At 31.7% G+C, this 13,250-nt stretch overlaps 1 protein-coding gene across 1 annotated transcript; it reads right to left on the bottom strand.

Moving 5' to 3' along the window:
• Window positions 1-8,327: 8,327 nt before the first annotated feature.
• HELRODRAFT_171258 (hypothetical protein) lies at window positions 8,328-9,405 on the bottom strand (the record flags this gene model as incomplete). The annotated part of the gene is made up of 4 exons (XM_009017990.1): window positions 8,328-8,560; window positions 8,626-8,900; window positions 8,974-9,064; window positions 9,348-9,405. 4 exons carry the CDS (start codon window positions 9,403-9,405, stop codon window positions 8,328-8,330), a joined length of 657 nt encoding a protein of 218 aa, XP_009016238.1.
• Window positions 9,406-13,250: the final 3,845 nt, after the last annotated feature.

The following is a 13,250-nucleotide window of genomic DNA, read 5'->3' as shown; positions in this document are numbered from 1 at the left end:
ATTCGTCTCAGTTTGTGAAATTTTTTGATGATAAAGTTAATAGAATAAGACAGACTACTAATGTTACCAGCAGACCGGCAATAGATCAGACAATGTCTAATATGAACTGCTCTTTTTCTGATTTCACGTTTCTTACAGAATTGGAGGTTAAAAGAGTAGTCCTCAGTTTGCCATCTAAAACATGTTTGATTGATAGTTTTCCTACGCACATTTTTAAAAAATACATTGATCTGTTCATAGTTTTTCTGACGAGTTTTACAAACTTGAGTTTAAGCAGTGGTTCTTTTCCTCTTGGGTGTAAACAAGCTATTGTTTATCCGGTTTTAAAAAAGATGAATATGGATAGAAATGACTTGACTAGCTATAGACCAATTTCCAATATTTGTTTTATTTCTAAAGTGATTGAACAAGTGGTTACTAAACAGCTTCTTAATTATTTGACTTTGAACAGCCTATTACCAGTGCATCAGTCTGGATATCGTCGACATCACTCAACTGAGACAGCACTGCTTTATGTTTTCTCTGAACTGTTTGCTGCGCTGGACAGACAGCATGTGGCATTGGTAGCTTTCTTGGATATGAGTGCGGCATTCGACTGCGTCGATTATCAAATTCTTTTAGAAAAATTGGCTTATGAATATGGTATCTCCGGTGTAGTTATTGAATGGTTCAGATCATATCTAGTTGGCAGGACGCAGCAGGTTGTTTTCAGAAATGTTTTATCTGATGTAATGGTCTTAACATCAGGAGTACCTCAAGGCTCAGTGTTGGGACCTATTCTTTTTGTCATGTACACTGCTGGGGTTTTAAAGATTATTGATGAGTTTGGTTTTAAGTATCACGCTTACGCTGATGACATACAAATAATAATTAGTAATAAGCCAGAACTACTACAATGTGAAATAAATAGACTGGTCCAGTGTCTAAGCAATGTTGAAACGTGGATGTCTAACAATGGTCTCAAATTGAACCAACAGAAATCACAATTTCTTCCCGTTGGAACATGGCAGCAGTTGACAAAACTAAATATTGATTCGGTGGAAATTGATGACGTCAAGATTGGGTTCTGTGACAAAGTAACTAGTTTGGGTTGTTTACTGGATACCAGATTATCGATGCAGGATCATATAAAAACGATAGTGAGAGCATGTTCCTTTCAGATTAGAGAGTTATACAAAGTACGTAATTCTTTAAATAAATCGGCTATTCAGACGTTGGTGCATGCACTTGTTCTTTCAAAACTAGATTACTGCAATAGCCTTTTTCACGGGTTACCTGATAAACATGTTTCTACTCTTCAGTCCATACAGAACAGAGCGGCCAAGTTGATTGTCGGTGGTCTCAGATACAATCATGTAACTCCTATTTTGGAAAGTCTTCATTGGCTCACTGTTAAAAAAAGAATTACATACAAAATAGGCCTAATAATGTATAAAGCGTTACATGGTCTGTTACCAGGTTATCTGATCAATAAAATAGAAGAAAAATCCGTAATGATGAGTGGCATGAAGCTGAGGTCAGATGATAATATTTTGCTGGTTGTCCCGGATATCAATTTACAGATCGCGTCAAGAAATCTGGCTGTTTCAGGACCGGCTGTTTGGAACAGTTTGCCAAGATTTTTGAAATCTAAAGACTTGAAGCTGGATGATTTTAAGAAGAAATTGAAAACTTATTTATTTGCACTTTGATTTTGATTTTGAACTGTTTATTAATAACTGCCATTGTATACTGTTCTTTATTTTTTTTAATTGCTATGGATGGCGCTTTTGAGAACTTTTTGATTTTAATTGGCGCCTTATTAAGTGTTTTGATAATAATAATAATAATAATAAACAAATCATGAGAATATAACCATAATGCAAACTATCAAGATGAAAATGATGATGCAAATTATTAAAATAATAATGAAGATAATGCATATTACAAAAAAACAAATGGTGAAAAAATAAAAATGATGAATTGGATGGCACCGAAACTGATGATGGTGTTGAGAACTATGAAGAGGATGAAAATTACAGACACAAAGAATAGTAAATTTCGGCCAAAAGTTAAATAGTAAAACTCCTATTAGACAGAAGCCATTGACCTAACATAAAAATCACAAAATTTTAAAAAACTTCATTTCGGAGAATAGAAAAGGCTATTACTGAAAGAAGCGTTGTTTTAAACTGTTTATGATCAGCATTCCCTTGAAAATCTTTTATTCTAAATATAAACTAACACACACACTTGTAAGTTATAATGAAAAAGTAAGATTTTTTCTGCATGGTCTACTGAAGAATAGGATTACTTCTGCGATCATTTACTGAACATTCATAAGAGTCATATGAGGAGGCAGAACTAAAGAGTGTAGACAGAGCCCCTTGCATTGGTTATTTAAACACCTTAATTGACTATATGTAAGTCATTTATAGCTCTTAGAATGTCAGTTACATTGTGGGTTGCATGTGTTTATAGTTACATGGCACTCATATAATCTCAATAGCTTTTAAAAAATCTTTTGCTCATTAAGAACATAATATTTTTCCTCTGGCTAATCATAAAGTTAAACTTTGTTGAAATCACCATCACATCTGCTTTCGAAATCTGATTAGTTTTATTTTGCTTGCCCTGACTCATTATTATAGAAATCTTAGAAATAAAGATTGAAGTATTCCCAAATAAAAACATTCATACATAAAAAAAAGTGACAAAAAATAGGATTCTTTCTGATTTAAAAAACTATAAACTTTCAAAACTTGATTTCATGTGATTGATTGTACCAAAGAAAATAAATTTAAAACATCAGGATAGAAATTAAATTAAGAACAAACAGCATAATATATATTGATGTGAACTTATCTTATTTGTAATACATACATACAAAACAGATTCTAATATCAATTTGTTGATTTCATGAAAAAATGCCCATGCGATTAAATAAACAACACATAATAAATAAAAAAAAACATGCCATTGTAAATGTCCTTCAACTTTGAAAATAAAAATAGTTTCATAAAAACCATCATTCATCAGTCATTATTATAAAAAAGTTGTTATCTACTATTAATGCATTATCCATATTACAAACAACTATGAAATATAATTTTTAAAAATGCAAAACACTTAATAATATGCACAACAAAGGATTAAACTCTTAATTTTTCAAATTGCATTTAACTTTCCAGCTAATAAATTAACTTACTCAAAATCATGAATTTTTTTAAAAAAAAAACAAACCTTGAAATTGCTACTGGTAATCCAAAGTGCCAAGCCATCGACTAACTGGTCTGTGTCATCACAAGCCAGCGAGGAGTTGGATAGCTGCAAATATTTCAAAAGCTCCTCGCCAGTTTCTATCCGTTTTTTCGTATCTTGGGCTAGGACTCCAGGCAAAAAATGGTTGAGAGACTCAGCCATTTTTTTAATAAGTTGCTATAGAAATCTAAACAAAATAAATAAATGAAAAATGGAATTATTTCTTTCACAAAATTAGAAAATTGCATGAGTTATAAATTTGATTTGGTAGTAGCCATGGCATATCAACATTAAAAAGCTACAGTGATACATGTTGCTTAACAAAATAATTTTCAAGTGAAGAAAAGTAATGCAACATTTTGAAAAATTTGACCAAAAATTATCGACTTTTTTTGATTTTACTAAATTAGTTAATTAATGTTTTCATTTACTCTATTCACTACCACATATGGAAACAGTAAGTATCACTAAAAGAAATATTCTCATTTAGAATTTAAATATTCCACAAAATTAACACATCTTCCAGGAAGCAGGATACAAACATAGACATAGAAATATTTTCACCTATTTTTGATTTTTTTAAATTAAAATTCACTCAGTTCATTATTAGTTTTGGCATGCATACAAGGCACAAACTTAATTAAGAGGTCTATATGTTTCCAGTTTCATAGAGAAAAGTTTTGTCTAACGAACACAATATAGAGATTTGATAGAAAGTTGTGACAGAAATTCAATTAAGAACACTTAAATAAAATTCACAATTTTTCAACAAGAAGTATCAATGCAAACTTTTAAAAAACAGTTAAACAAAATTTGTGTCAAAAAATAAGCCATAATCATTTTGCATACATTTTTCATTGAGCATGTTTACAACAAGATTTTAATTAACAGCATGCGATCATATCAAAACAATCTTTAGTAAATTAATAACAAAAGGGTTAGAAAGCAAACTAAAAAATTAAAAATAAATCATTTATTGTATTTTGGCATCATATATTATATATGATCAATAAATCAATTAAGGAAAGTTTATCCAAAAGTAAAATTGTATACTACTGCCAATAAAATTAACAATTAAACTGAAACTAAATTAAATTACCTTTTAAATATTTAAAATTATTTTTAATCGTCACATGGGAAAAAAATGAATTAAAAATTAAATTAAAAATCAGAAGAAATTGAGATTATGGCATGGCATATCATAATGATAACCATAATAATTTACACTAGATTACATACACTGTACATGTACACAAACATTAAAAACACACATCAATATCCTGATCATAAAAATTTCATTAAATCATTTAATTTAAATGTGAAATGGAAATCTTCTTAAATGAAATGGAAAAAAAATCAAGGATCATTTAGCTTAGTCAACATTAATATTCAGTATCAATTTAAGTAATTAGTAAGCTAAATTTAATAAATCTATCATTCAATTTTAATTATTTATTGAATAATTAATTAAATTAATTTTATTTAGATTTTTTAGAATTTCTAAGTTTAAAAAGTGATGTTTTTTAAAAAATTAAAAATATTAAATTTTATTATAAATTATACAAACTAAAAAATGGCTAGATGAAGCCAACTTTTTTTAAATTTATAAATAATTAATACTAAATTAATCGTTTTAGTTTACTTAGACTTTTTAGTTAGATGTTAGACTTGTGGTAATAAAAAAATTCCTGCAAAAATATATAGATGCACTTCACGACGGCATCCGCAGCCAATGAAATAAATAACAATATGAATAATGAACAAAAAAATGAACAAAAAATGAATAAATCCCAAAACAAACCTTCAAAATTTTTGCGTAGTAAGAAAAAAAAGTTTGAAACGTTAAATCGAGTTGGCCATCATTAGTCACTTCCCTCCAACATTATCAATCGGGTTGTCAAATAAAAAAAATACTTCTGTCTATGGGGCTTACATGCCTACATGAAGTATAAAAAATATAGAAAGTCGGTTATAAATTTTAGTAAAAAAAAATTAACTTGAAATTTCGATATTATTTGAGGTTGGAAAATTTTAAAGATTTATTAAATTCAACATTTTAAATAGTTTGAAATAAATATTTTTTAACTATAATCTACCAATGGTGGATCTAGGGGTTATCAGGGGCTTTCTCGAGTATTCTAAGTTTAGGGCCGGTGCTTACCTTTGTGAGTAATATTCAAGAACCAGCATGTTTTCATTCTGTTTCTTCGTGTTTTCATTCTGTATCTTCGTGTTTTCAATTCACTGAAATTAATTGATTGATTATTAGGAAGATAATTTAAATGAGCTCTTGTTATACTTATAAAAAAAAAACATTAGAGCAATTTAAAACTTCCCAGTTGAACGTACCGAACAATGGCGTCCATTATTTTGCAAACCACGTGGTCGACGCCGTCAATGAATGAATTGGTGGGGGGTAGTTTGTTCCAGTTGTGGAAACGTCGTGTCGGGTGTGTTAAAGTGCGCAATGAATGGGGGAGGGTGAAGTTTTACATTGTAGTGCTGAGGAGAGTTGCAGCTGAACGTTTGAAATGTGACGCCTTAAAAATATTGAACAAATAGAAACACAACTTCCCACCGAATGAAAATTACTTTTAAAACTCATTGCTGTCAGAAGGTATGAAAAAATGCTAAAATTATACCCAGCGAAGTTTTTTGGCACCAGCTGTAAGTATTGTTACGAACTGAAACACCTGGTCCCTCACGTTGTAAGAGCATTGAACAGTCTGTAGATAGTTATTCAAAATATAACGTTATAACCGCGGAAAGATCTAATTGCACTATATTATTTATTATTTGATAATTGTGATCTTTTTGCAATATTTGTAATCTCTTGATTTTAAAGAAATATTGAATCTATGCTAAAAATCTAGGCTATATAGGCTAAGTCGTAAATGTGATTTATTTAGTTACTTGGATTAATCTAATGTTTCTATTACTGTTGGTATTAAAATAAACGTTCAAAAAAGTTGTGCTCATCTATCGGAAATCTTGAACCTACGGAATAACGAATACTTGACGACCTTTAGAAGCTACAACACTGATGTCGGAAATATAGAGATCTTTTGAAGTTATAACACGGTGTTGGTAGTTACGAGTGTCAAGGGTTACAACAATTTCAATACAGCATAAACATGAAATTTTGATGCAAATTAACGAACGAGATTTTCGTCAGCAAAACTGATGATTGATTTATGAAGTGGGATGTTGAAAACTAGTTTGTTTCCCATGATATCAACGGTCATAAAATGCACTTGTACACCTGCCTGCAATCAACATCGTTCGAATGAATTAAATGCAAGTCTTCGATATAACTTTTCATTAAAATAATAAAAATTTCTCTTAACATGTTTCATTAAATATAATAAAAAACTCGTATAATGTGAAAAAGAATGAGAATGTAGAAGCGAACTTAACTGCGTGGAGTCAACAAGCAGACCACCAACTGGCTAGAAGCAAGAAACATTGCTATCGACCGCTAATTAATTTGTATTGTAAGTTATCAATAACGAACAAATTTGAATATGCAGCACAAATCAGGGCTTACTTATAGAAAGTTTTGTAGAATTGGCACAAATGTTTTTAATAATTTACGATGGGCACGAAATGAAAACAAATCAATATGCGTCGAAGTTCGTCCATATCTCGATCGCCGATTAGTTATAGTTTCTAATTCGATCGTCGTTCAACTTCATAACGGTATACTTCTTTCTAGCGACAATAGTTTTTAAAGGACAAATTGACATTACCAGAAAGTTTGACCCTCCGAAACAATGTTGGCTTCAGTGCAGGGACATTGAAAAATTTTCTGGTCAAGATATGCCACAACAGACCGGACACAACCATTACGATGTCATCAGCCTTTTCTTGACGATCCTACTCTTCTCCTACTTATTACTACTTACATAGTTTTATCAAGGATTGATTATTGTAACTCGCTCTATTATGATCTTCCTGGCTCTAAACTCTATCTTTTATGTACAGGTTTTAACTCTGCTGCTCGTCTAGTTGCTCGGGCCCCTAGTTTTTTTTCATATATCTCCACATCTTGTTCTCTTGCACTGGCTACCTATAAAATATAAGATAATTTTTAAAATTTGCACATTAATGTACAAGTCTCAATTTAAATTATTTTCTAAATTTTTATCATATATATTAATTGAGTTTAAACGCCCCAGTTTACGTTCACTTTCTTGATATCACTTCTTCTTAACTCGTGTTAAACACTCTTATGTTAAATCTTCGTTTGCTTTTTCTGCCCTTTTTTCTAGAACTCTCTACCTCCTTCTCTGACTACTTCTGTATCACTCTTATGTTAAATCTTCGTTTGCTTTTTCTGCCCTTTTTTCTAGAACTCTCTACCTCCTTCTCTGACTACTTCTGTATCACTCTTATGTTAAATCTTTGTTTGCTTTTTCTGCCCTTTTTTCTAGAACTCTCTACCTCCTTCTCTGACTACTTCTGTATCACTCTTATGTTAAATCTTCGTTTGCTTTTTCTGCCCTTTTTTCTAGAACTCTCTACCTCCTTCTCTGACTACTTCTGTATCACTCTTATGTTAAATCTTCGTTTGCTTTTTCTGCCCTTTTTTCTAGAACTCTCTACCTCCTTCTCTGACTACTTCTGTATCACTCTTATGTTAAATCTTCGTTTGCTTTTTCTGCCCTTTTTTCTAGAACTCTCTACCTCCTTCTCTGACTACTTCTGTATCACTCTTATGTTAAATCTTCGTTTGCTTTTTCTGCCCTTTTTTCTAGAACTCTCTACCTCCTTCTCTGACTACTTCTGTATCACTCTTATGTTAAATCTTCGTTTGCTTTTTCTGCCCTTTTTTCTAGAACTCTCTACCTCCTTCTCTGACTACTTCTGTATCACTTACAAAGTTCAGAGCGAATCTCAAGGCCCATCTGTTAGTGAAATTCATTGAAGAGCGCTGTTGAAAATTGCTTGAAATGGCACTTGAAAGTTTATTGATTATGATTGATTGTATAATTGAAAAATAAAAATAACATTTTGTTGGGTCTAAGATTATTATCATTAATTTTAAAATAAACATGTTATTTATAATATTAGAATGTAGCCATTATTTACGCATACTCAACTTCTAAAAAAATCCACCCAAGAAGGTTATTTAGGCTGGTTTGCTGATAACCGTTCATGTGACTGTTCATTTCACAAACAGCCCCGTTGATATGAAAATTAACTGAATCATATTCACCTGGAACGCACATAAGCAGACAACTCATTACGTTATTGAAAGTGGTCACGCGTGTGGTGTAGCCAGTTAAGTGAGTACTTTGATATCGTTTCCAGATTTTTGCTGTGATAAAAAAAACAATTATTAATACCTTCTATATAAATTTTGTAGAATTAAAAAATTCTTACAGTTTAAATTTTTAGCGGCAAAAACCTCCATTTCACAGATGGTTAGCAGTCCAGCCCCATTGACAGGTTGCTGGGCAATGATGTAACGGTTAGAAGGAAGATTAGCGTTACATTTCAGGGTGTGCTTGGAGCTTTTGACTACCGTGTACTTATATTGACCACGAGAGGATAGGTATTTTGGATGTTGTTTTTGATTTCTGATGGATATATGGATATATTTTCTGGTAAATAATTTTCTGATGTGAGGCCAATGATGAAATAATCCAGTCGTGCCGCTATAATGAATAAAAAAATATATAAATCATCATTTATCACCAGGTAGTCAAAGTCGGATAAAAAATTTCCAACTCCAACACCGGCCCATGAAAAGTTTTGACTCCGTTGCGAAAAATTTCCGACTCAGGAAAAAAATTTTTCAACTTTTGCACTATAATTTTGCCTAAATATCACAATTTAATGAGAAATATTTCAATAAATACTTAAAATCAGTAAATTTAGTTGTTTTTCTTAGTAAAATTACTACTTCATTATTGTGTTTTAAACATGCTTAAAGAAAATTATGTAATTTTATTCTCATTATTAGCATTTATTTTCAGTAATAAAGATACTTGTTACACATATTTATTTTTTTTAAAACACGATCCTAAAAAATAATTTAAGAATAAAATATATCCATATTGATATCCCTATCCGGAGTTGAAGTCGGATGAAAAATATCCAACTCCGGCCAAAATCTCCAGTTCCGACCAACTCCGACACTCTGTCTGTCACGATAACCATGACGTTCAGCATTTATTTAAAAAAAGATATTAAAAAGCATTCTAACATAGACGAAATAGCTTAATAACTCACCACAGCAATCCTTTGAGTAGATATCAACGTAATCAACATGATACTTTTCAAGGAGATCAACAACTGCTTAGTTAAGATCCCCTGGGTCTTAACTAAGCAGTTTACTCATTTACCGATTTACCCATGAAGCTCAAGAAATTGAAACAATTTGAACAATTTTACCAGCAAAATTGCTTAGTTAAGATCCCCTGCAGCATCGCCACTCATAAAACAGTGCCCCATATAAACGTCTGGGTTTGCATCCCCTTCCACCATGTTACTCGTCACAAGGTACGTTTCAGGGTCAGCAAAAACTAAGCTGCTTGTTGTTGGCTTGTCGAGAACAATGTTCTCAGCGCACCTAACTTCAAATTTTACCAATAGTGATAATAATAACACGAGCATTTTTTAATTTGCCCTGAATAAAACTCTAAATCATTTGCGTCAACAGCATCAGCAAAGAAATAATGCACAGCTAGCGTTAATATAATATACACATTTTGACGCATATTATACATATAGAGAGAGATAGAGAGCGCATCTATTGTATTGTCTAGGCTTTATCTTTGATTCTAGTATGTCTCTTTCTTCTCAGATTAATAGTGTTGCAAGAAGCTCTTACTTTCATCTACGTAGAAAAAAAAACTTTTGCCTTTTCTTGATGACCCTACTCTTCTCCTTTATATTACTTCGTTAGTCTTATCTAGGATTGATTATTGTAACTTGCTCTACTATGGTCTTCCTGATTCTATACTCTATCCTTTAAGTAAAGCTTTTGACTCTGCCGCTCGTCTGGTTGCTCGTGCCCCTTTCTTTTCACATGTATCTCCATATCTTGTTTTCATGCTATGGCTACCTATAAAATAATTTTTGAAATTTGCACATTTATGTTTAAGTTTCAATCTAAATTATTTCCTAAGTACTTATCAGATATATTAATTGAACCTAAACGCCCCGGTTTACGATCGTCTTCTTGTTCTCACTTTTTCTTAACTCGTGTTAAACACTCTTTTGTCCATCTGTTATCAAAATTCATTAAGGAGCGCTGTTGAAACGTCGCGGAAATAGCGCTTTACAAGCTATTTGATAGATTGTATTGTATTGCATTGTATTGTATTGTAATGTAATGTATTGTAACGAATTGCATTATATTGAATGGTATTGTATTGCATAGCATTGCATTGTGCTGTGGAATTCTAGAGCGCATCTATTTAGTTATTTCAGAGGTGTGCTTTGTTTAGTTGATAAAATGTAGTTTGTTAGTTGTACCATAAAATATTTCAAGACATGTTTCAAAGCAGAAGCAGGTGGTTGTTGATCGTTGAAAGACCAAATGCCATTGCTGAAATTAATAGAGACCTAGTAGAAGTAAAAACCCATGATTATTCTGGGATCATATTAAAAAATTTAATTCCAATGAAAACAGTATATAGCTTTTGATTGCGCTGAACAAATTTTGTTGGTTCCCTAAGAAATGCTACAACAACAAACTAAGTGGAATGAACAAAATAATTAACCATTTATTGCCTTTTTTACCCTTCATTTTAATTAATCAGTTACATCAATTTTCTTTCAAAGTTTAAATTGAGATCAAATGACTGACTGATTGACTCACAGCGCCAGTGATAAAGTGAAGAGCGAAAAATCTTTTGAAAATTTTTTGTATTAGAAAATTGTTACTTCGCATTTTGGTGTCAACAAAAAGTAAGAAAAATGAAAGGACAAACCTGATTATCAAACATCTTAGCGACAATAAACTCTGTTTCAGTGTTGCAAATTATTTTGACCCTTTCATCAGTCAGTCAGTCAGTCAGTCAGTCAGTCAGTCAGTCAGTCAGTCAGTCAGTCAGTCAGTCAGTCAGTCAGTCAGTCAGTCAGTCAGTCAGTCAGCAAGAAAGCAAGCAATAGAAACCTACAATTTACAAGTAGGTAATCTCCTTTACTTTCCATTCAAGTTAGCATAAAATGGCAGCCTGCATTGATGAACAAAGGATTTCAACTTTTATTTAATTGAATACTTGGGAATTCTTTCCGCTTTATAACTGATCAAATTTATCTGGTTTAATTGCTTAATTAAAGTGATATTTATTGGTTTGTCAAAGGTTATTTCGATACTTTTATTGGAAGTCACTTAATTATTGTATTAAACATTACGTAAATAATTAATCATTGACACTATCATTTATTGCTATTAATTTTATACATTCCTTTTTTTTCCTTAATTTCAATTAATGCATTATTTAAAACTATATAATTTTTACTCTATTGTATTGTAGTAAATATTTAGCAATTGCTCTGAAAAGAATAATTAACCGTTAATTGCCACTTTGATAAATTAGTTACGTTCAATACAATAATTAAGTGACTTCCAATAAAAGTTTCGAAATAACCTTTGACAAATCACTATAATTAAGCAATTAAACCAACAAAACTCTATCAGTTATAAAACGGAAAGAATTCCAAAGTATTCAATTAAAAAAAGGATAGTTGAAATCCTTTGTCTATCAATGCAGGCTGGCATTTTATGCTAATTCGAATTTACTATAAAAGCCAGTGAGATCTGGCTTGAGAAACATAACCAGCTTCGTTTCAGAGTTCATTGCAAGCAGCGATTGGATAGGTAATTTTTTAAGTTATTCTTATTCAGTAATGTCAGTTTGACAAAATCTTTCCGAGAATTTATCATAACTTCAGAAAATAAAGTTAAAAATTTCAACCCACAAAAAATAATAAAATGGCAAACAATTCAAAAGTGCAATACAAACGTTTGAATAATAAAAAGGACAACTTCTGCAGCAACTTCAGAGAAATAATAGAGGAAAAGAAGAAAATTGAAAACATTTTCAAGGAAATAGAAGAAAAAATTAAAAAAAATAGTGAAATTAAATCAAAAATAAAACGTTTGTTGAGCGGAGATTTAATAGAATTCAATAACACAGCAACAAATTCAACAGAATCAACAACTACACCCGTTAAAGCAACTACAAATGGTGCTCAGACACCAGGAAGAATGTCCTACTCAACAATATACAGGAACCAAAAAAATAAATTCCAACGAACACAGAGAGCCGAAAATTACACAAAAGCAAATGCAATCAGTGGAGCCGCAGAAGCAACGATCACATACAAAACGAAAACATCAACAAGACCAAAAACCAGCATAAACTACTCAACATCTATGAATGCGGACAAAACAACATCATCGATCATATACAGCAAGGCAACCACACAAATTAACTCAAAAACAGGAAAAAATCAGGAACCAACAAAAATATCATTTTCATATTTGCATAGAAATCGCCAAAATCACACGGTCGCACCAACAACTTCAACAATTAGAGCAACTAGACCAACAAGCACGAACAATACAAAAACGTCAACAGATGGAATCAAACCAACGTCCAAAACAACAAATATTAGCCATTCATCTCATTCAATATCTCAAAAAGCAGGAAAAGCTCAGGAGCCGATACGGAAATCGTTTTCGTATATGCATAGAAACCGCACGAATGAATTAAAAAAGACACTCAGTACAACAAACCACACAAACGCCCCGACAACATCAACAAAAGCAATCGGAGAAACTGCCAAACCAACAAACACAACAAAAACATTGATAACGCGTGCAAATAAACCGGCGTCATCAAAATCATCAAATATCAGCCACAAAACATCGCAAGTAACCGAAAAATCTGAGAAACTAACACGGATGTCGTACTCATACATGTTTAGACACGGCACAACAAAAGCACCAACAATATCAACAAACACAAAACCAACAAACACTGAACAAA

This window comes from Helobdella robusta (genome assembly GCF_000326865.2).
Source record: "Helobdella robusta unplaced genomic scaffold HELROscaffold_20, whole genome shotgun sequence".
Lineage (NCBI taxonomy): Eukaryota > Metazoa > Annelida > Clitellata > Rhynchobdellida > Glossiphoniidae > Helobdella > Helobdella robusta.
The sequence above is the reverse complement of the archived record's forward strand: the minus strand, read 5'-3'. Positions and strand labels throughout refer to the sequence as shown.